At 35.1% G+C, this 23,141-nt stretch overlaps 3 protein-coding genes across 6 annotated transcripts; all 3 read right to left on the reverse strand.

Moving 5' to 3' along the window:
• Nucleotides 1-1,021: 1,021 nt before the first annotated feature.
• LOC129319930 (peptidyl-prolyl cis-trans isomerase CYP95-like) lies at nucleotides 1,022-3,763 on the reverse strand. Of its 4 annotated transcripts, none has more exons than XM_054965040.1 (7): nucleotides 3,482-3,761; nucleotides 3,292-3,346; nucleotides 3,037-3,134; nucleotides 2,691-2,714; nucleotides 1,808-1,846; nucleotides 1,551-1,668; nucleotides 1,022-1,401 (listed from the first exon to the last, which is right to left on the reverse strand). In XM_054965040.1, the coding sequence occupies exons 2-7, from the start codon at nucleotides 3,297-3,299 to the stop codon at nucleotides 1,269-1,271; spliced, it is 420 nt and encodes a 139-aa protein (XP_054821015.1). In that variant the 5' UTR covers nucleotides 3,300-3,346; nucleotides 3,482-3,761; the 3' UTR covers nucleotides 1,022-1,268. The 4 variants fall into 4 exon arrangements, with proteins under 4 accessions (XP_054821015.1, XP_054821014.1, XP_054821017.1 ...); XM_054965039.1 differs by having other exon boundaries at nucleotides 3,034-3,134; nucleotides 3,482-3,757; XM_054965042.1 differs by lacking the exon at nucleotides 1,808-1,846 and having other exon boundaries at nucleotides 3,482-3,763.
• Nucleotides 3,764-4,476: 713 nt separating this feature from the next.
• Nucleotides 4,477-5,477, reverse strand: LOC129319673 (uncharacterized). The gene is made up of 4 exons (XM_054964761.1): nucleotides 5,393-5,477; nucleotides 5,180-5,297; nucleotides 4,984-5,035; nucleotides 4,477-4,866 (listed from the first exon to the last, which is right to left on the reverse strand). The coding sequence occupies exons 1-4, from the start codon at nucleotides 5,475-5,477 to the stop codon at nucleotides 4,477-4,479; spliced, it is 645 nt and encodes a 214-aa protein (XP_054820736.1).
• A 3,422-nt stretch (nucleotides 5,478-8,899) lies between these two features.
• Nucleotides 8,900-9,661, reverse strand: LOC129319674 (secreted RxLR effector protein 161-like). Its single transcript, XM_054964762.1, has one exon. It carries the CDS (start codon nucleotides 9,659-9,661, stop codon nucleotides 8,900-8,902), a length of 762 nt encoding a protein of 253 aa, XP_054820737.1.
• Between the last annotated feature and the right edge of the window lie 13,480 nt (nucleotides 9,662-23,141).

Here is a 23,141-nt window from a genome sequence, read left to right on the forward strand (position 1 = left end):
TAAACTTAGTTGGCCTATTTATTAAATAGGCTAGGCCACGTTGAAAGTAGACCAAGCTATAAATTTTTGATAACCCATTGAACCTATTTTCACCTCTACAACCTATCAATTGAACATTTAGTCATAGACATTACTAAGTTTCCAACCATGTCCTACTCAGTCAATTTCTCACTTCAAACTTGTTACTTGATATCCACTATGTAAGAAATGGAAAAATAAGTAATGAATCTTGCATAAACATTTTCTTGTTCCTTTTTTTGGGACAAAAATTATTTGATATCCATTACTAATTGATAAATTTGAGCTTTGTTAGAAAATAATAACAAAATTTTACATTAGCAATCAAGGGCCTAATTTTAGCCTTTTTCTTTATTTAGGCTAAAAATATAGCGTGATTTATACAGCTGGTAATAAAATAAAACTTGTTATTGTTAGTCCTAACAAGGGATTCCTTTTCTAATATGATTTTCTTTTACATTAAGGTCTAAACCCTCAACCCTTATCCACATTTACTTAATTTTACTCGTTTGAATTACTTCATCAGTTAAATGCAGTATTAGGGGGAGTATTACTTGATGTGTTTGTATTACTTGTTGGTTTTTCCTTACTTTTCAGTGTTTGACACGCTCCGAAAAACACTACTCTAGGGAATATTGGCTTTGTAATATAGGATCTATCAACTATGCTAACCAAAACCAGTCCAAAAGCCAGTGCAGCTCCAAATAAAGCACTCAGTCTTGTACAAAGCATTTAGCCTTGAATTAGAAAGGCATGGATAAAGAAGAAACGCCTTTTTCCGTACTATAGAAACGTGTTTAATGGAGCTTTTGATAAGAGGAGAAGTTGGCGTATATGGAGTGTTCTTCAAAGACAAAATCAATAATATTTTATGTCCTTTGGATTTTATTAGACCATTTTGGATTAAGAGTTTCTTTTGCTAAGTTCTGCAAAGAATCGCTAAACTTGATCAAAGTCAGGAAAGAAATGCAAGTTGACCAAGATAGTGAGTTATGGACGAATTTGATGTATGGAGTCTGTATCTATACCATCATGTTTGTGAGTTAACATGATTTCTGCATGTAAAAATGCAAACTTGATGAACTCGATAATTCAACTAGTGATTTTGACAAACTTGTTCTTTTAGCAAAACAGCTTAGATATTCTAAGCAAGGCAAATCACCCAAAATAAGAACCCTATATGGCTCTATTAAAAGCACGTATGTACTCGACTTTCTGAAAACTAAAGAGATGCTATATGAGGCCTACCCTCATGTGTCTTTTTGACATTCATTGCATTCACTACAATTCGTTACTTCAATTAGTGCATAAGGATCCGCAGTAGCAACAATCTTTTCCAATACTTCATGTCTACTATCAAGCTTTCCAAAAACCACGAGAAACCTAGAAAAGATTTCACATAATAGGATTAGTAAATTATAAACTTCTTCAACTGCAATGCTTGCACAAAACACCCTAGCCGCTCAAGAGAAGGAAAAAAGGGCAGAAACACAGTGCTAAATACCTACAAGAGTTAAAACATACAAACAAACCTGTCAAGTATCGGATCATCCCTCAACTTGATCGTGAAATGAGAACCAAGGCTATAACGATCACGAATGTCAACGCACAGAATTCCTCCTCCAGAAAGTTTAACTGCAGATTTCTCATCTGAAATAAATCACATCATTGTAAATACCTTATTATCAAAATAAAGAGACATTTTGAGCTATGTCGGTAAGACAACAAAATATTTTGAATTTTTGCATTCTACATGGTGAGAACTTAAAAGCATGAATGGCATTCTCACTTGGGAGATTTGCACCATAAATACTTTGTCCATGTACGGCTGCGAAGATTTCAAAACAAGAGATGCAGAGGCATAAGATTAGACATTATATCAATGGGCAAAAGAAAATGAAATTTATAGAAAATTGAGCATTGGACTAGATGAAACTTATACTTGAAATTAACATTGTGACAGAATGCAATGCAAAAATGATTTTAAATACTAACTCCAGAATTGATATTCAACTTCCAAACATGATGCACAAAGTGTGAGCCTAATGGATTAAACTTTCAAACAATGAAGAAAATGAAAGAACATAAGAAAGACAAACTGAATACAAAACAGACCTATTAAATAAGTAAAATGATATTTTATATCAGTTGAAGATTTACATATACACCGGCACACACACACGCATAAATATCAACCGCAGAAACTGGTTAAGCTTGGACATTTTAAACAGATACACTATGTAACCACAAATACCACATCTTATGTGTTTAATTGGGAAAAAATGATCCTATTAAAAATCCCAATTGTTAGTCTTAATCCAATCCTACTATTCTGCGACTCAAATTGAATTCGAGGATAAGAGGACACAATGTCAAAGATAAATTATATAATAAGATTCATTATTTACAACCAATGAACATTATAACTCATTCTTCCATTTCCATGCAACGCAAAATAAAACAAACGAATCTGTTTTTATTTAATTAGTAATAGTAATTGCTTGTAAGTTACAGTAACTGCTTCATGTGATGACCCAAGATGATATGACCAAAAACATGAGATGGACAACTTCAAAAACATGAATGCGGCCATATGTATTGTATCAAATTACAAACATTGAAAACTAGAGAAGTGTGTCATCCTAATTCCAATGCAGCAATATAAAACATACCGTATGAATGGCAGAAATCACCCCCTGCAAGATGAAAACTAGCTATCAATACACAGTTAAGGTACCACAATGCATACAAAAATAGGTTTGGACACTATGAAACTTGTTAGCATTATAAGATGGACAACTCAGTATGTACAAGCTTAAAACTACATCACAAGAAAAGCACTCATGACCATCAACATTCAACAGTGCAACCTACAACATAAACAAGCATAATTGACTAAAAGAAGGGACCACAACTGAGCCACGTTCATCTTCAACCACAACAGGATGGATAGATCTACAATACAGAAGAATGACCTTGGATGTAACAAGAGTTAAAAAAAAAAAATGAACTCACCACCTTCACATAGGAGCCGCCTTTCCCAAAGTGATAAAAGGTAGAATCCTTGTAATGTAGGGGAAAACAAATACAACCTTGCTCCCGAGTTCCCTTTTCTCCTGAACAAAGAGGAAAACTAAATGAGAAATGGGAAACCTATAGCATAAGCTATAAAATCTAAATAAATTAACATGTCAAAGGGATTGTTCAATCAATCAGATAGTAATCGTAGCACAATAGGGTTTAACTAGGGGGAAAAAGCCATCAAATTATTACCAGTGCATAGCGCACAGAAATTTTCTACGGAGGCAGGGGCGTCATCTTTGAATAGCTGGGAGGACAAAAGAACTCATTAAGTTGCATTCCAATTCTCCTCGAAATCAAAGTTGCAAAATCCACAAAAATAAAAACTTGATCAAACGGTCATTGTTGTTTAAAATTAAAAGTATTGAAAAAAAGGGTATACCTCAAAAACCATCTTTCCTACAGGAAAAAAGATCTATAGAAACTTCCATAAAAACGAAGGGATTCTTCTTCTTTTCCATTCCCTTTCTTTTACCAGTCACGACCCTGGTTTTAAATACAAAATTCTTGCTTACGACACAAATCGTTGTTTATTACACAAATGAGCCCAGAGCAGTAATTTTTGTCAAACTACTCCTCAGCTCACCTGCAGCACTCAGTACGGTAGGATCCAAGACTCTCTTATATTGAAAGTGCTCCTCCACTCTCTTCTTTGGCTGTTCGATGCGGGACTTAGGTACAGGAACAGTAATACTAATTTGCATGCAATAGAATGCATTTTTTATGGTTAATGTTTATTGATTATTTTACTTAATTCTTAAATTATTTTTATAATATAAATAACCCTTTCATTTGAAAATATAAAACATTTTTTGCAAATTTAAATGTTAAAAAAGTGAGACATTTTTAATCTTTCAAGATACAATCTTTATTTTTTTTTAAAGTATTCTTATTAATAATAACTTTATATTTATTGTAAAGTATTTAATAAGAGTAAATATAAAAAATTGTGGCTCGTTTAGAAGAAGATAACTATTTTATTAAATGGTGAGATTTGATTAAAAAGTACATTATCTACTTTTTGAAAAGTTCTACCCCGCCTCCTTACCTTTCCAATATCATCCAATCGCCATCAAGGCATAAGATAGATTAATATAAAAAATAAATCCTGCAGGTTATCTGTCACAATCTAAAATGCAAAGCAAGTAGAATAACACACAAGTTGGAGATAAAACTCCTGTATTATTCAGGGGACCAACTATTCAAGGGACAAGTTCAGACAGTGTCGAGAAAACAACTGAGAGAGAGAAAGTTACAGAGAAAGAGAGAAATAACACAAGGCAATCCACATTTTCCATAACCACCCACTCCTGGCGTGTAGCTTTTATAACTCTCCTCTATCTGCGGTGAGCCTCTCGTAACTTTCACGTGAACCTTCTAGTGCGAGAACTCCTGCGCGTTCTGTCCCTCAACGCCAGCTGGCTTTCCCACTTGAACCTCCAGAGCCTTCGTGGAGTCCAAAGTCACTAACTGGACACGTGTACGTCTCATTCTCCTATTCATATCAGTATATTTAGATTTTGAACAATGCATGACCTTCATCAAATTTTTTATTAGAAAATTTAAACCCAAATTCCTCGCCTTTCGACGTTTCCCTGCAGAAGATGGATCGAAGGATGGGCATGATCCACTTGGCCCTTGAGATTTCCTTGAAGAACCTTGTGAGTACCTGAATGATTTAGGGTAGAGAGCCACCATCATATAGAGAGGACCTGACGCCACACCATCCAAATACCAAGGCCTATGACTAGCTGCAAAAAATGTTTTCTATGAGCTTAAAGAAAATTGTCATTCTTAATAAAATTAAGAATCAAAATAAACTACGGTCAGATACACCACAACTGGTGATTTGAACTGATGTTATGGGAGTCCATAATCCAAAACATCCTGTAGCGCATCAAGCCCATCCACAACCTCGCCAAAAATGACGCGAGAGCTGCCAAAAGATTCCAAATAACAGGATTAGCATATTATGTACTTTTACAAATGCAATGTTTGAAGGCCGAGCATTTTATAATGACACCCTAGCTGGTCAAGTGGAAAAACCAAAGCAAAACAAGAGTTAACAATACAAAAGAACCTATCAAGGCTGTGATCAGCTCCCGATGTTATTACAAAATGAGACCCACGATCATTACAGTCTCTTCTATCCATTGATAGTAACCCTTCCCTATCATGCTTACACTCATTTTCCTCAACTGAAATAAATCACAACAATGTAGAAACCTTGTTCATCAAAATACATAGACAGACATTTTGATAACTCTTTAAAAGTATGATCCAGCATTCTCACCTGGGAAATATGGGCCATAAATGCGCTCTCCACCTTTCCCTGCAAGACTATCAAAAATGAGATGCAGAGATGTAAGAGTAGACATTAATTATACAAAGGAGAAGAAATGATTGGTACCTTCGGAAAATTATAGCAAATTGGACATCAGACCAGATGAAACTTACAATTGTACTCAACAATGCAAGTATTAAGAACCTAACAATACTCGATCAACATGATAAAATGTTGAGAGGATCATGCAAATAATAATTCATATTAAGTAAAACAGTATTTTACATGAATTGAAAAATTATACGTACAATGTAGAGACTAGTTAAACTTACAATTTCCAAACAAATACACTATTTATCCACTCGTTTAGAAATACATCTTAGGGGACAACATTTTTGTTGCAATTATTGTGTGAGTGTGTCAAAGATAAATTTCCATTGACCACATGAGAGGAGAGGTTTCAGCAATTTTTGTGAAATATATTTGACAAAAATCAAAAATATTTATTTAAAAGAGTTTTTCAGAAAAGCCTTTATTTACTTGTTTAAATTTAAATTTAAATAATAAACTTGTTTTCTTAATTACCTTGGCAGAAAATGTTAGTCCCTCCTTAACTTCTAATTATCACATTTGAATATGTTAATCATCTCATTTGCAACATCTAGTCTTAATGTTTTATTATATTCAAACTGTGGTTTTATTTGGCATTAATTGCACCTTATATTTCTTAATGGTTGAAACTGATTTTCTTTGGTTGAAAAGGTGGCTTTATCCTTTTTTAATATTTTAATGATCAACTGAAGTCTTCTCCTCTAACGTCCAAAAATGTCATTCATCAATGACATTTTATTGTGTCAAAATAGTGAAATAAAGCAATGAGATGATGATAATTTATTTATTTAATAATGGTGTCGGTGAAAAGATATTTTATTATGAAGTGATGGTGATTCATTTTAGCAACAGTGCTTCAAATGTTTTTGTTCAATGCGTGGCTATATATATAGCAAAGTGTGTGCATGAGATTGATGCTAAGCATTTTTGAGTTTTTGGGCACTTCTCTTCCTCTCATGTGTCTTGCTTTCTGAGTTTAATTTTTCCTTTGAATTATCTTTACTATTCTGTCACCCTATTCAATTTTACGGGAGGGTTTCACTTAATTTTGAAAAACTCTAACAATTGTGCCGAAATTGCTCTTAAAGACAATTTTCTTGGGCACGACTTAGAACAAATTTTACATTGCTAACGCCAACAATTTTTAACTGGGGAAAAAAGATCCAATTAAAATCTTCAAGTGCTAGTCTTAATTAATTCTTACTGCATAGGAACCCCAATGATTTGAAGACAGGAGATACAAAATTTACTTGAAAGCAATACATCAATATCTAATATAAAATATAGATAACAAGACGCATCATTCACAGGCAACGAACATCATGGCTCACTGAATGAATACCGTGCTATGCACCAAAAAATGAATCTACTTTTATTTACTTAGTAATTAGTAATAATTAGAAAAAACAATAATAACTGAATCGATTGAAATTGACTAAACGTATTGTATCAAATAACAAACTTCGAAAAGTAGTCAAGTGTGTCATCCTAAGGTCAATGCATGGATAGACATCTTACCAATTTGAGACAAAGCACCTCCCTGCAAAGGAAAAGTGGCTACCAGTCCCTAGTCTTGATGCCACATTGCATAAAAAACGGTTTTGTACATAAAAAGCCTGTTTAGTATTGTAAGATGGACAACTAAGTAAGTAAAAGCCTAAAACTATATCAGCACACACCTTAACATGGGATAGGCTATTAACCTTGTAAAGGTAACACTACAGGTAAGACAAAAGCTTCCCGGTTTTGAGACTTACTCCCATTTCACCTGAACAAAAGAGAAGTCTAAATAGGAAACGGGGAAGCCATATCATGCATAAACCATAAATTCTAACTTAAATTAGCATATCTAGGGCCTTGTTCAACTAGTGAAACTGCAATTCCAGTACAGGAGGGTTCTATATAAAAGAAATGAGATCAAATAATTACTTGTACATAGCGCATGGAAATTTGACACGGTGTAGGGGGCTTTGTCATGGAATAGCTGGAAGTACGAAAGAATTCATTAGGTTGCACTTCTACATTCACGGTCGAAGTTGCAAAATTCAATAGTATTGAAAACAAAAGGGTACTTTAAAAACCATCCTTTTGTAGAGCCTCCATTTACAGATATCCATGTAAAGAAGGGGTGCGGGATCCTCCTCCGCCATTGTCTTTCTTTTGTGAATTAGAACTCAAGCCAACAAAACCACTAAAGTCACAAAAGTCAATCATGATAGGCCAATTAATTACTAATATTATGAAATAATAAATAATGCATCAGAAGCAGACACTGATACTGGCACTGTGCCATTTTTTTTCCAACAAGAAATTAAAATAATCAAAATCAAAATTTGCAAGTCAAATTTTTAAAGGCAAAAGAACATGATAAAGTCATAAAACCAAACATATATATAATCTCAGAAAAAAAAGAGTCGGGATACATATGCAAATGCAAGATAAGTAAAAATCAAAATGGGGGAGAAAACCAATTCTGAGATAGAAACATAGATTGTATCAGTTTTATAGACTAGTAAAAACATAACTGAAAGGAAAGCGTTAAAAATACAAATTAAATTAGTCAAATCTCATTTAAAGAATAAGAGAAAGCAGCTGAGAACTGATATTGGATAAATATCATGGATAATACTTGAATCAAAGAAACATCAGATAAAATGCATCAGATTATAACTTTTAAGAAGCAAATTTACTGGTCAATAAGCTAACATGTGCAAAGCTTACAGCAAATACTGAGATGAGCAATTCATGCAAAGAACTAAATAAATACAACACAAACCAAACAAGTGTTGGGGTTTTAGATGTATCATGAGTCTTTCTGATGTAAGAAGAAACGGCCAGAAAATTTCTCGAAAAGCAATTCAAAAAACTTGAAATAGCTCATGATTTTTAATCAATAAACATGCATAGAAAACAGAGAAACAACATACCAACCCAATTAAAACAAAAAATCAAATGAATATCGGGCCAAATCAAAGGACAAGCTGAAGGAATTGTGATAAGAAGCAACCAAAGATGAAGGGGGCAAACCTAGGATGAATCATAAGGAGCATGAAAGGCAACATAGGGCACCCAATATTACCTTGGAACGATGCGGAATGGGGCGACAGCAAACGTGATCACAGGTCTGGGCGACACGAGGATGGGCACGGATTTGGGCGACGCGAAGATAATAAATTCAGAAGCAGTATATTATTCTGCATGTTGCAATACATACATGTACATGACAGTTTCCTCTTGAATATAATCATATCCCTCTTCTCTTGCTATCTCCACTGACTATCTTTCCACAATATGCCCTTATATGATATTTACTACATAACTAACAGTATCATATAATATATTACATGCAATAAATGATATTTTCCATTATCGCAACGTATCTTTGACGTTCTGCAGTACTCCCCCTCAAAGTGGTGCATGGAGATTCGCAATGCCCAGTTTGCCCATGAGTGCTTTGAGTCTCTCTTTCCCCAACGCCTTCGTCAGCATATATGCCAGTTGGTCTCTTGTCCAGACGTTGCGTGGCATTATCTCTCCCGACTGATATCTTTCTCTCACAAAATAGCAGTCCATCTCTGCGTGCTTGGTTCGCTCGTGGAAGACCGGATTCGTGGCTATGTGAATCGCTGCCTGGTTATCACAATAGAGGGACGTCGCTTTGCTCTGCTGCTCCTGCAGTTCTTTGAGCAACCAACGAAGCCACAAAACTTCACTAACTGTGCAAGCCATCGCCCTATACTCTGGCTCAGCTGATGATTTGGCCACAACGTTCTGCTTTTTGGTCCTCCACGGCATAGGTGAGCCTCCAAGTGATATGAAATATCCACTACTTGATCGTCGGGTTAGAGGGCAGCCTCCCCAGTCCGCGTCGCAATATGCCTCAAGTTCCAGATTTCCTTCTGATCTGAGCAAAATGCCTTGACCTGGAGTGCACTTTAGGTATCGTAACACTCTTTCAACAGCCACCACGTGGGAGTGTTTGGGTTCTGATGTGAACTGGTTTAGGATATTTACCGCATAGACGATGTCTGGGCATGTTACCGTGAGGTATTGGAGTTTCCCTACCAACCTTCTGTATCGTGAAGCATCAACCTTGGTTTCACTTTCATCATTATGTAACTTACAATGCTGCTCCATTGGAAGCGCACTTGGTCTGCAGTTTGCCATATTCGAGCGTGTTTGGATTACTTTCTAACTGAGGTTTGAGAGGCTCCAACCTCAGTTGAGATAAAAAAAAAGCTCATCAGAGCATGTTTGGATAAAAAAAATTTCGGACGAGCGTTTATTGCAGAACGAGCGTTTCTAACGAAGCCAGACGAGGGAGCTTTTTTGATGCATATGGACGTTGGTGGGGCTGGGGGCAGATTCCTCTCTCCAGTCCTTATTATCTCACCTCAGCCGCGGCTTCTTCACTTTAATAAGCACTAGCTGTTAAAGTGATCTAATTATATATAAACTTTTGTCTGCTATTTCCTTTTGGTTTTATTAGTCTGTCATGCTTGGACTTCATATGGCTTTTTTGAGCCTTTTTTGTATTGCGATTTCCTTCTGCTTTCATAATGTTATAGTTTCCATTAAACTGTTACACTCTTTTGTTGTGATTTTTTTAAAATAGGAATGTGAGGTTGTTATTAGATGTACTATTCTAAAGGTAGAGATATACTTGGAACTATGATGGATGCGGCCCGTGTAAGAGCAAACCAAAAAAAAAAAAAAAAAAAAGAACAAGGTGAATGGTATTGCAAGAATTGTAAATAAACCATTCCTATTCTAGAACCAAAGTAATTCTATCTTCTAATACTTTCTTAATTCATTGGTTCCAATAATAGTGTTCTTCTTCGGTTCTTCCTCTAACTCAATTCTTTCACCAAAATGGCTTATGTGTATTCAGATTTAAGGTTCACTACACTGTTTTTGATAGCTCTGGTCATTGCTCTATACTATAGTCTTCTTCAATCGTTCTGCTGTTGAGCTCTTTGAGACTTCTTGTACCAATCTGCTTGCTAGCATGAATAAGGTTTGGTGAAATTATTCTATAGTCAAGAATAAGTGAAATGTGTTGTTTCAATAAGGTAAACAATTCCAAGGTTTGTTCTGGAGTCTTTTATCTGATATAATTTCTTCCTCTTACCTAAAAATTCCAAAATAGGCCTAATTCTTTCATAAGGGCTTCAGCAAAATGGTTGGGAGGGAAATGGTTTTAATGCTTAAAATTAACTCTTTCAATATTCGAAACCGTACAGTAGGCATTTGTGTCTCTCACCACTCCGAGGATCCTGACATCTGCAAACGTTTCACCTATTCAGAAAATTCAGGTAAATTTTATACATTTGCACATGAAAAAATAATTCAAAGAATGTGTATAAATAAGACACATAATCTAACTTCTCTACTACTTTGTATCATTGTCATCTGTCATGAAGCCTAATTCCACACCTGAGGAAGTTGTCAACCAGGTTATTAAAATTATAAATTCATATTATTTTTGGGATTTGAGCTTCTTTTATAATAATATTAACAATTTTCCTTCTTTGAATTCTTTCAGAAAATTCCTTCAACTAATACATTCTCTGAAGGAATGATGTCCACGCCTTCTAAGTCTACTAGATCAAAGAAATTTCTTCAATATTCAAGAATTGATGATGATATTGAGCTTGCAACTTGTGAATTCCCCAACCTGCAAGAAATTAAGGGCAAGAAACGAATCAATGATGGGGCATCTCTTGCTGAAGAAGATCAGCGAGGATTAGTTGCCATGTCTGTCATGCTTAGATCTCATATGGCTTTTTTAGAACCTCTTTGTATTGTGGTTTCCCTCCGCTTTCAGAATGTTAAGTTTTATTTACCAAGTTGATGACTAATGTTAACAGTTTCCATGAAGTAGATTCATATAATGCCTAAAATAGTCTATAGCATCCTTATTAATCAACCATCTACCTGATAATGAAAAGGGAGTTCAACATCATTTTCACAAATGAACCTTAATATTGTAGGCCATTGCAAGTTCTTCAAAAATGATCAACAACTTCATCATTTTTAAATTTGGCAAACTTTTATAGGATTATATTATCGTTTCAAGCAAGAGGAAGTTGTATATATATCATTTCTTGGATAATTGGATTAAAAATTATCTTCCTTTTCAATGATGTCGAATGATTCTCATGAGTCTACATCTTAAATCATTTCTGTCAATTCAAAAAATTTTAGAAGATGCATTTCTCATGTGCTTCTCTCCCAAATGAATAAGATATTGTATTTTTTCAAAAAAAAAAGATATTAAATATTTGATCATAATAGAATTTATGTAATCATTCTCAACACATTTATTAATATGAAGTTAATGTAAATATCGAAATCCTGTTAGTTCTATCAATGTTGAATAATGGTTTTCATCATTAAAAGGATATGAAATTTTAGTCTCTGATGCAACCATTGTAAAGTCACCTCCTATCCTCACATGCCATTCAAGATTGCCTCTTCCATAGGTTGAAACTGTATTCATTCTTACTCGATAATAATTCAAATGATTGAATAGTAACTTTCCCCAATATAGATTAAATGATTTCAACTTCCAACATGAAACAATTGAACTTGACCTCTTCCATTTTATAGCAACCATTGAATTTTGCTCTAATTGGAAAATTCATTGCAATATTATTAATATTGATGTGCGTGCAAAGCTGTACAATTGAGTAAGATCAATTATTCTCAAGTTTCAATGAAATATTTTTTATGGTCGGAATGGGAACACCAAAGTCTATTATAAGTACTTTCTATAATCAAGCACTATTATCATGTTCAGATTTCAGTAATCACATTTCCTTCTGTCATTAATGGACAAATCCGTGTCTTCTTTTTAGGTTGCATCTGACTGGGGGAATGGTTAATATTAATTTTCTTAAGTTAACTAATGATGCTAATGAACCTTTAATGTATTGGCTGTGTATATAGATATATTAAGTACATTGAATATGTTAATTATATAGATGGGGCTCTTCCTATTCTTGCTGATATTACATCCTCCAATATTATTAATATTTCAAATAAAAGTTCACCATAATTAATTTTCACTCTCTCCTTTTATTCCAGTACTCCAACGTTCTTCACTTACTTCTGTAAGCCACTTCAACTTCAATTCATCATATATTACTAATGCCTCTGTTTGGTGAGAGCTGTTAAATTACGCTACTTCTATTGTTCATTGCGCCCTTGTTGAAACACTAATTAATTCAAGATGAGTTCAAATGGTAATATCATCAATACTTAGTAGTATTCCTTCATGACAGTCTCCTATAGTTATCACATCCATTCTAAATATTTCTATTGCTATGAACACAGAAAACACTCCTCCGAGATCAGTTTTGAGCGTTAGAAGAACTGCTAGGATGGTGAAATTTAATAAAGGAAATGAATTCATGTTAGAGCTCTGCTCTAAAGTAACTAATAGAACCAAGCTTTCAATGTAAAGAGAAATAAATGAGGGAAATTCTGAGGTTTTTGATATTAATGCATATGAACTGAATCAGTGTTACAAGAAAAACTCACTGATTCTAGCCAAAACCCTATTCCCAACAACTGAAATTACAAACTAAATGGAAGAACACAGCAACAAGAAAAGGTCTCTCACTGGTGTTCGAGAGACCAGCACTCTCCTCACTTCTGCCTAACTTCTCTAAAACATCCTTGAGTGCCAACAAAAATAATACAGCCAAATAAAGCAAGCAAAAAGGTGACTTCAATATCAAGACTAAATCTAAGCCACCCTACCAAAACATCATGGCATAATCCTTCTTTTTTGGACCCTCAGGATATTAATCCTAACCCAATGGGTATTTCCTTTCTACACCCAACTGCCCCCTTGATCTCCTCTTATAAGTCTGACCATATCTCACGGTCACATCATTTCCCGCCTCTAAGAGTCTCACCTTGTCCTCAAGGGGAAAATCTGGAAATTGGAGAGAAATGGTGTCAGCTGTCTCCCATGAATTCTCAAACTCGGGTAAATCTCTCCATTTCACTAAAACTTGCAGCTGGCCTGTCATAAGTTTCCGAACCTTGCATATGTCTTGAGGCTGTACCTGTAGCTCCAATTCTGCAGAAAGTACTGGTGGTATAGTAGGAGTGACAATAGCTGAACAAACTGATTTTTTGAGTTGAGAAATGTGAAAGACTGGGTGAATGCAAGCTGTAGAAGGAAGTTCCAGCTTGTATGCGACCTGTCCAATCTGCTCTATGATCTTGAAGGGGCCATAGAAACGAGGGCTGAGTTTCTCATTAAGTCTTTTAGCTAAAGATTTCAGCTTGTAGGGTCTGATTTTGACATAGACTAAATCTCCAATGTCCAGCTGTATCTCTCGCCTATGTTTGTCAGCTTGCTTCTTCATTCTTTCTTGCGCCACAGTGAGGTTTTCCTTTAAAATGGCAATAATGGAATTCCGGGACTGAATCTATTCATTGACAGCTTCAATGCCTGACGGTTCCCCATTCAACTTAAAAAAAGTAGGAGGGTCCCGTCCGTACACCGCCTTAAAGGGTGTCATTCCAGCAGCCCCATGATGAGTTGTGTTGTACCAATATTCAACCCAAGGTAACCATTGCGCCCATTGGGTTGGTTTCTCACTGGTGAAACAACGCAGGTAAGTTTCTAAGCTCCTGTTCAAGACTTCAGTTTGGCTATCAGATTCCGGGTGGTAAGCAGAGCTAAGACAAAGCTGAGTGCCTGCTTGCTTAAATAATTCCTTCCAAAACTGACTTACAAACACCCTATCCCTATCTGACACAATTGTTTTTGGAAACCCATGCAATTTAACAATGTCATTAATGAATCTTTCAGCAACTTCTTTTGCTGTAAATGGGTGGGTCAAAGCCAAGAAGTGGGCATATTTTGTCAACCTATCAACAACAACAAGTATAACGTCATGTCTTTTGGATTTTGGAAGTCCTGTAATGAAATCCATGCTAATATCTTCCCAAATTTGTTGAGGAATCGGCAAGGGTTGTAACAGCCCAGCTGGAGTTAATGCTTGATATTTGTTCTTTTGGCACATGTCGCACTATGACACATATTGTTGGATGTCTTTTTTCATGCCTTCCCAATATACAACAGTAGAAAGCCTCTTGTAAGTGCGCAAATAACCCGAATGGCCTCCGGTTGGTGAATCATGAAATTCTTTAATGAGCAATTGAATTCTAGTAGACTTCTTTGGTAGCATCAATCATCCTTTATAGTGTAGACAACCCTTCACAAGGCTGTATCCCTCCAAATTTCCTTGCTTGGTAATGACTTTTTGCAGTATATCATTTAACTTAGGATCAGCATGTACTTCTTTCTCCCATTCTTCAAGGTCACCTTGCTGCCATAAAGAAAAACCATGTATCTCCAGATTTTCTTCTTTCCTTGAAAGTGCATCCGCTGCACGATTTTCCTTGCCCGGTTTGTAAGCTATTTCAAACTTGAACCCTATTAATTTAGTGATCCAGTGCTGTTGACTTTCTTCTACAATTCTCTATTCCAGCAGAAACTTTAAAGCTTTCTGATCTGTCCGGATGACAAATTTCTCCCCCCATAAGTAGTGTCACCATTTCTTGACCGCCATAACAATTGCCATAAGTTCCCTCTTATAAATGGAACATTGTTGAGCGCGGTTAGAGAGCTTTTGGCTGAAATATGCCACTGGACGGCCATTCTGCATCAGCACTGCTCCTATTCCAGACCCGGAAGCGTCTGTTTCCAACTCAAACGGGATGGAAAAATCAGGCATAGCTAGTACTGGGAGAGAAGTCATGACTGTCTTGAGACTTTGGAAGGCTTCTTCAGCTTTTGAGGTCCATTTAAAGGCATCTTTCTTAAGTAAATCGGTGAGAGGACTAGCGATTTTTTTCATAATTCTTGATAAATCTTCTATAATACCCTGTCAACCCTAGGAACCCTCTTAAGGATTTCACATTCTTGGGTTTAGGCCACTGCACCATACTCTCAATTTTGCTGGGATCCGCTTGCACTCCCTCCTTGGAAATGATATGCCCAAGATATTCAATTTTTGGTTAGGCGAAAGTGCACTTTTTGAGGTTGATCACTAGCTGGTTCTCTTTCAGGATAGACAAAACAGCTTTCAAATGTTTCAAGTGAGATGATAAATCATGGCTATAAATAAGTATGTCATCAAAAAATACAAGCACAAATTTTCGAAGATGCTCTCGGAATATCTCATTCATTAAAGATTGGAATGTGGAAGGAGCATTGGTTAAACCAAAGGGCATTACCTTAAATTCATAATGTCCCTCGTGGGTTCTAAATGCTGTTTTATGTTCATCTCCAGCCATGATTCTGATCTGATGGTATCCGAACTTCAAATCCAGCTTGGTGAAGATGGCGGCTCCTTTTAACTCATCCAACAACTCATCTATAGCTGGTATGGGAAACTTGTCAGGCACCGTGATTTTGTTCAAGGCTCTATAGTCCACACAGAATCTCCAGCTTCCATCTTTTTTCTTAACCAACAAAACTGGACTTGAATAAGGACTTTGACTGGGCTGAATGATACCTGCTCTCAACATATCTTTCACCATCTTCTCAATTTCATTTTTTTAAACATGAGGGTACCGATACGGCCGTATGTTAGGAGGCTGTTTGCCTGGTTTGGTTGCTATTGCATGATCATGAGAATGAGTTGGTAGTAACCCTTCAAAAGGTCGACAAACTATAGAGAATTGGTCTAGGAGGTTCTGAATTTCAGGCGCCAATTGTATAGTTTCAGCTGTCGTTTCTTCATTATTCATCCCATTATATTCGATCATGTACCCCTCCCCTCTCTTCTGTACGGATCGAATAAATGACTTAAGGGAAACCAAGGCCTTGGTTAGAGCAGGATCACCTTGTAAACACACCTTGTTTCCTTTCTTACCAATCTTCATGGTCAGTTGCCCCCAGTTAACCTTCACTTCTCCTAAAGATTTTAACCATTCCACTCCTAGTACAACATCCACGCCACTGAGTGGAAAGGGGTAGAAAGTTTGAATAATGTCCAGGCCTTGTACCTGTAACTTGAGGTCATTGCAGCGTTGCTTCCCTTTAATACTAAACCCATCCCCAACAGTGATAGAATAGACGGCAATGTCCTCCACTGGAATTTTTATTTTGGTGACTAATTCCTCAGCTATGAAGTTATGGGTAGCCCCACTATCAATCAAAATCACAATCTCAGCTTTCTCTAGTCTCCCACGTACCTTCATAGTGTGATTCCCTCCAAACCAACTATGGAGTTTAGTGATAACTCCATTCGAGTTTCATCTTCTTCAGCTTCTTCACTATCTTCGGTGCATATTGGTTCATGGCCTTCGGTTCCCTTCTCAGGCTCTAGCTCCAGCAACATCACTTGCAGATTTTTATTTTTGCAGATGTGATTAGGTCCGAATTTATCTGCACATTTAAAACACAAACCAAGCTCTCGTCGACGAGTTAATTCCACATCTGACAGTCGCTGGGTTCGTCCCCCTGGACACGACGACGCTGTTCCTGTCGTGTTGCTCGCTACTTTTGAGTCTGCTGTTTTTGTCTCAGCCCGTTTCTGGAGTCCCGAGTGTATTGAAGAGGCGTGCATGCTTTTACTGGGCTCAGCCACATGAGTGATCCGTGTGAAAGGAGTTTGGGCTGATTCATTTTTAAGCCCACTTTAAAAACGCTGGCCTCGCAGAAACCGTGAGTCTTGGCCTTCTCTATTACCTGATTCCTCTCATCCACCCTAATAGACATCTCCATAATTTCTCTAAGGGTACTGGCGGCCGTGAGCTTTAATTCAGCCCTTATCTCTGGTTTTAGTCCTACACGAAATGCTCCAACCACACACGATTCTAATGCGTCTCCCACCATAGCTGATACGCGTTCGAACTCCTCCACATACTCGCGCACAGAATACTCCTGTTTGACTGCAAACATCATCTCATATTCATCCCCAAGCTGTGAGGGATGAAATTGACGCAGAAGTTCTTGCTTGAACTCTGACCATTCTCGGATAGGTGCTCGAGTTTCCACCCATTGATACCAGTTAAGAGCCTTACCTTCAAGGCACACGATGGCTGCTTCCAGTCTCTCTATTTCAGCCACAGCATTGATTCGAAAATACCTTTCCACTCTGAAAAGCCACCTAATAGGGTCTTCTCCATCAAATATTGGTAACTCCAGCTTCCTGTACTTCCCTACTTCTTTTTCATGATCTCCGGTGCTTCCTGTAGTCTCTTCATGGCTGGGTTGATCTTGTTCAGGAGGTTGGTCTGCACTTTTCTGTTTCTCTGCTATTTGCTCTAATTTATCTTGCATCGTCTGCATCATCTCCTTCATCATGATCATTTCTTTCGATAGTCCTCCAACAGATTCTTTCAACTCTTGTACCTCGGGATTGGAGTACTGCACTCTTTCGGCCATCTCTCTTGCGCTTATCAGAAGGTCCGAGGATTGCACGGCTCTGATGCCAATTGTTAGAGCTCTGCTCTAAAGTAACTAATAGAACCAAGCTTTCAATGTAAAGAGAAATAAATGAGGGAAATTCTGAGGTTTTTGATATTAATGCATATGAACTGAATCAGTGTTACAAGAGAAACTCACTGATTCTAGCCAAAACCCTATTCCCAACAACTGAAATTACAAACTAAATGGAAGAACACAGCAACAAGAAAAGGTCTCTCACTGGTGTTCGAGAGACCAGCACTCTCCTCACTTCTGCCTAACTTCTCTAAAACATCCTTGAGTGCCAACAAAAATAATACAGCCAAATAAAGCAAGCAAAAGGTGACTTCAATATCAAGACTAAATCTAAGCCACCCTACCAAAACATCATGGCATAATCCTTCTTTTTTGGACCCTCAGGATATTAATCCTAACCCAATGGGTATTTCCTTTCTACACCCAACTGCCCCCTTGATCTCCTCTTATAAGTCTGACCATATCTCACGGTCACATCAATCCAGCAAAAGCCTTTCTCATCCATTGGATGGTATTGTCGTTTGTTCCAACATCAACTGCAATGTGCTACTATATAATATCTGATAATTTATTCTTTACATTAATACAGGTATATCTGAAACTCAACCTGTAATAACATCAGACCCCATGGGAAGCAATCCTTGCAAAAGATCCCATCTGAAAAGCAGTAGTTTGAACACTCCCATGTATCTTCCTCTTTGACATGTAATGACATGTCTATCTCAAGTAACACCTAAGGAAACAGAATTTGACCAAATTAAGCTATCCATTCTCCAAACTCAATGACACATTTTCATGTTAATTCCTCTTTATTTGACAGTTCAAATTTTATCTCTCTGAATTTTTAGGCACTTTGTAGTCATCAGAATTAACAGTAAAGATTTGCATTTTTGAAACATTTCAATGATTGAAATTCTACTTCAAAATGGCATCAGCTATGACTATTTTTGTCAAGCATGGAATTAATGTAGTTTTAATCAATTGAAGAGGGTAACTTTAAATGGCAAATGAGATTATCCAAAGGTAACTATTGACAAAGAAATAATAATAAGAGAGCGAAAAGAGTGCATAGTTTAAATTATAAAAGTGATTTTATACCACTATCATCTATAAGCTTCTTCTGTAGTGTTTTTTAACAAAAGTTACAATTTACAACTAATCCTAAATGACAAATTCAAGTAAAAGTAACTAAAAGAATTGTCTATGTTGATAATGATTCTGTTCCATGTTTAAGTTTATTCATCATCATCTATATAAATAAGTATCGGAAAAATCTCTTCCTTAGGAATAAGTATCTGCAAGGCATGCGCAGAATCTTATTTAAAATATAATTTTTTTACAGGTCATCAATCAAAAATTAAACAATTTATCAAATGATGCCAGTAAAAAACTCAGATGTTTCTATGAATCCTTCCCCCCAATTTATAGTTCAAATCGCCTTTGGATAGATAAATCAAAATCCAAATTGTATAATAATATTTTAAACTTTAATATATGATAAGGATTTGGATGGACCAAATACTTGTTAAAAATAAGAATTTACTTGTTAGAAGTCTTTTTGTAAAATTAAATTGAAAAATATTGCGATAAACTAATAAAATCAAATCATTCGTTTATTCGTGATAGTTATGTATTGAGTGGAAGAGAGAGATAGAGAGAGGGGATTGGCGTTGAGATCGTGAGATAAGAAATTGAAAAATAAAATTGATGGAAAGAAAACAAACAAGTTCTACGTTAACATGACAGGACACAATGATTTAGTACACTTTTTATTCTCATCATTATTTTCTTGGCAGAATCTTATTCTCATTATCATCAATATATGTAGCATGGGGATACATTTTATTTAAAATATGATTCTAAAACATGTTTTAGAAATAAACTAAAGAGTTGTTTCATTGAAAATTGAACCTTACTTCAAAGGAGGAGTAATTGAAGGCTCAATAACTCTCGGACCGAATGAGACTTTTCTGTTAATCTCATAGTTTAAAGAGTTGTAGCCATTAGAAATTGAACCTTGTTTCAAAGGAGGAGTAACTGGAGGCTCAATAACCTCTGGACCAGATGGGACTTTTCTATTAATCTCATAATTTAAAGAATTGTAGCCACTAAAATTGAAGCTTGCTTCAAAGTAGGAGTAGGTGGAGGCTCAATAGGGTCTGAACCAGATGGGACTTTTCTATTAATCTCATAGTTTAAAGAGTTGTAGCCATTAAAAATTGAAGCTTGCTTCAAAGGAGGAGTAGGCGGAGGCTCAATAGGGTCTGGCCCAGATGGGACTTTTCTATTAATCTCATAGTTTAAAGAGTTGTAGCCATTGTAAATTGAAGCTTGCTTCAGAGGAGGAGTAATCGGAGGCTCGATGACCCCTGGACCAGATGGGACTTTTCTATTAATCTCATAGTTTAAAGAGTTGTAGCCATTGTAAATTGAAGCTTGCTTCAAAGGAGGAGTAATCGGAGGCTCGATGACCCCTGGACCAGATGGGACTTTTCTGTTAATCTCATAGTTTAAAGAGTTGTAGCTATTGAAACTCAAAGCTTGCTTCAAAGGAGGAGCAATTGGAGGCTCAATAACCCCTGGACCGGATGGAACTTTTCTGTTAATCTCATAGCTTAAAAAGTTGTAACCTTTGGAAATCGATGCTTGGTTAATTGCTAAGACACTAGAAGATTGATAACTTTGGAACAAGGAGGCTAGGAAAATAGTGAAAGAAATAGAGATAAAGTGGGTGTGAAGAGCCATGTGAGAGAAATATGACAGTGAATTGTAACTCACTCTTGAATTGCGTTTTATCCTTGTATGTGTAACTATATATACACATGCAAGAAGAATGTTAAGGAGGGGTTGGTGCATGTAATTCAAATAAATGATAAAACATACACGTTGGCATAGGATAAATCATTATCATTAAACGCTATTATCTTCTCGATTTAAATATGTATAAATTAAATTAGTAGTGATGAGATACGTGAATATGTTGATATATTACCTTTTTTTACCAACGTTATTGATATATTACCTTTAAAAATACATTTGATTCATGCGACCAAACTTTAAAATCATCATACATGTACTGATCGGTTTTGGGAGGAACAAAGAGGCTTAGGAAAATAGTGAAATAGATAGACGTTGATCTGAATCTGATAGGTGAGGTGCATGTGTATGAGGAAGATCAGAACTATGTGAGATAAATAACCGTTTCAATTGTAAAAGTTGAAGCTTGTGTGTGATAGAAATATCGAATCATTGTATCAAAAAAAATATCGAATTATATATTTATGGAAAAATTATAAATAAATTTCAAATAAAAAATTATTTATTAGTCTCACAAATTTGTGAATATACTTACATGTCTCATGAGACTTGATTAATTGTGATTATTGATTCTCCTTTGACTAGAATTGACTGAAGTTGACTGGCCATTGTTAGCTGGCTTCCGTTGATCAGTCATCAACTGGAGTTGACCGGTCAAAAAATAATTTTTCTGAAAAATTATTTTTATTAAAATATTAATACTTTAATATTTAAAAGTGAAATATCACAAATTTACAATTAAATTACCTGAATTTATAATTCAAACTTCTTATATTTACAAATCAAATTTTTATATTATTAATAAGTAACTAATATTTAAAATTCAACTTCACAAATTTACACATTAAACTTAACAGATTTACAAGTTGAATATCTTAAATTTACAAGTAAATTTCTGAAAAAATTAATACTTTAATATTAACAAGTTAATATTATAAACTTTGAAGTTAACGCAGTAGATCTAAAGGCGAATTTACATAATTTATTCTGTGGCTCTTCAAATTTTATAAATTAATTGAGTCAAAACTTAGAAATTTACCACTTAATACAGTAAAAACACTTAGTCTATTTAATAGAATGATTTGAAAATTTTGCAGATCTATTTTTAAAATTAGAAGAACTAATGCAAAAATTATATAAATTTATTTGTAAATCTATGGGGTTGATTTATGAATATAAGAGATTGAATTATAAATATTAAGATTTTAATTTTTTTTAATGGCTTACCTATAAATTTTAGAAGTATAAGTTGTAAATTTATGAATTTAATTTATAAATATTAAAGTACTAATATTATAAGAGGTTGACTTGTAAATATAAAAAATTTTACTTAAGTATTTACTTGCTAATCTATGATGTTTGACTTATAAATATTAAAATATTAATATTTCAATAAAATTTTTGTTGTTGGTGGTTGGTCAATACCGATCAACACTAGTTAAAGGGGCATGTGTCTAAGGACATTTATGTCATTTTACATGATAAATTAAATTTAACCTATTTTCATGAGATTTGAGTGCATTTTTACAAAATGCGTGGAATTCAATTGGAAATAATTTTTTTTTGTTTAAGACTCATTTATAATTATCTCTTTATATATTCATTTGTCACCATAGTTATGCACTAAGTGTTGAGGGAGGATTTGTGTGGTTGAGTTTTTTTCTTAGAAATTTATGTGTGAACTAATTAAAATTAATTAATTTATTGATTTTCCAAAACAAGTGCGATTTGTTGAGTTTGGTTAATCGTTAAAGTGTATGCCATTAACTAAACTAAAGCTTTGTAGTGAATGAGCCTAGTAAAGCTAGTAATTTGAGCCAATACAAATTAGCTAGCCTAAAATATTTTAGGCCTAAGCTAGCTAAGGAGTTTGGGATAATCCAAATAAGTCTAAATAAGAATAAGTTGTGCTCGAATGCCTAACTTTTTTAATATTAATAAAATAAAATTAGCTTTCATTTCAACTTTCAGTTAGCAGTTACAAACCCTCTTTCAAACTCTCAATTTTTATATTTCATATTCCTAAATGAAGTTTTAATGTTTTAATAACTACTTGTTTTGAATATTTTTAAAAATATTAAGAAAATATAAACATAAGGTGTTACTTCATATGCTTTCATTTTTCTCTTTTAATGCTTGGTCTCACTTTCATAGGGATAGAAAAAAAGATGCATTATAACGTTATGTTGCTTGAAAAATCTTAATTTTTAAGATAAAAATTAAAATTGGCTTAAAAATAGTATTTGGGTTAACTCTTGAATAAGCTTAAAAGTCTGAGATGTTAAAATCTAACTTGAGATTTTTTTTTTAACACAACCTATTGATTTACTAAACTTTTTTAATTCTCATAAT

Source organism: Prosopis cineraria, unplaced genomic scaffold, assembly GCF_029017545.1.
Source record: "Prosopis cineraria cultivar Desert tree isolate PC_DT_omini unplaced genomic scaffold, ASM2901754v1 PC9, whole genome shotgun sequence".
NCBI classification, from domain to species: Eukaryota; Viridiplantae; Streptophyta; class Magnoliopsida; order Fabales; family Fabaceae; genus Prosopis; species Prosopis cineraria.

Bases quoted from the DNA above. Each gene is read 5' to 3' on its own strand.
- LOC129319930 (XM_054965039.1), bottom strand. The intron at 2,715-3,033 runs GTGAGTTCATTT...TTCATCTTGCAG, and splicing joins GCGGCTCCTATGTGAAGGTG to GGGGTGATTTCTGCCATTCA. The intron at 1,402-1,550 runs GTTTGTTTGTAT...AATCTTTTCTAG, and splicing joins GATGATCCGATACTTGACAG to GTTTCTCGTGGTTTTTGGAA.
- LOC129319673 (XM_054964761.1), bottom strand. From the start codon at position 5,477: ATGTCTACTCTTACATCTCTGCATCTCATTTTTGATAGTCTTGCAGGG. The intron at 5,298-5,392 runs GTGAGAATGCTG...GATTTATTTCAG, and splicing joins TTATGGCCCATATTTCCCAG to TTGAGGAAAATGAGTGTAAG. The intron at 5,036-5,179 runs GTTCTTTTGTAT...ATCTTTTGGCAG, and splicing joins GCTGATCACAGCCTTGATAG to CTCTCGCGTCATTTTTGGCG.
- LOC129319674 (XM_054964762.1), bottom strand. From the start codon at position 9,661: ATGGCAAACTGCAGACCAAGTGCGCTTCCAATGGAGCAGCATTGTAAG.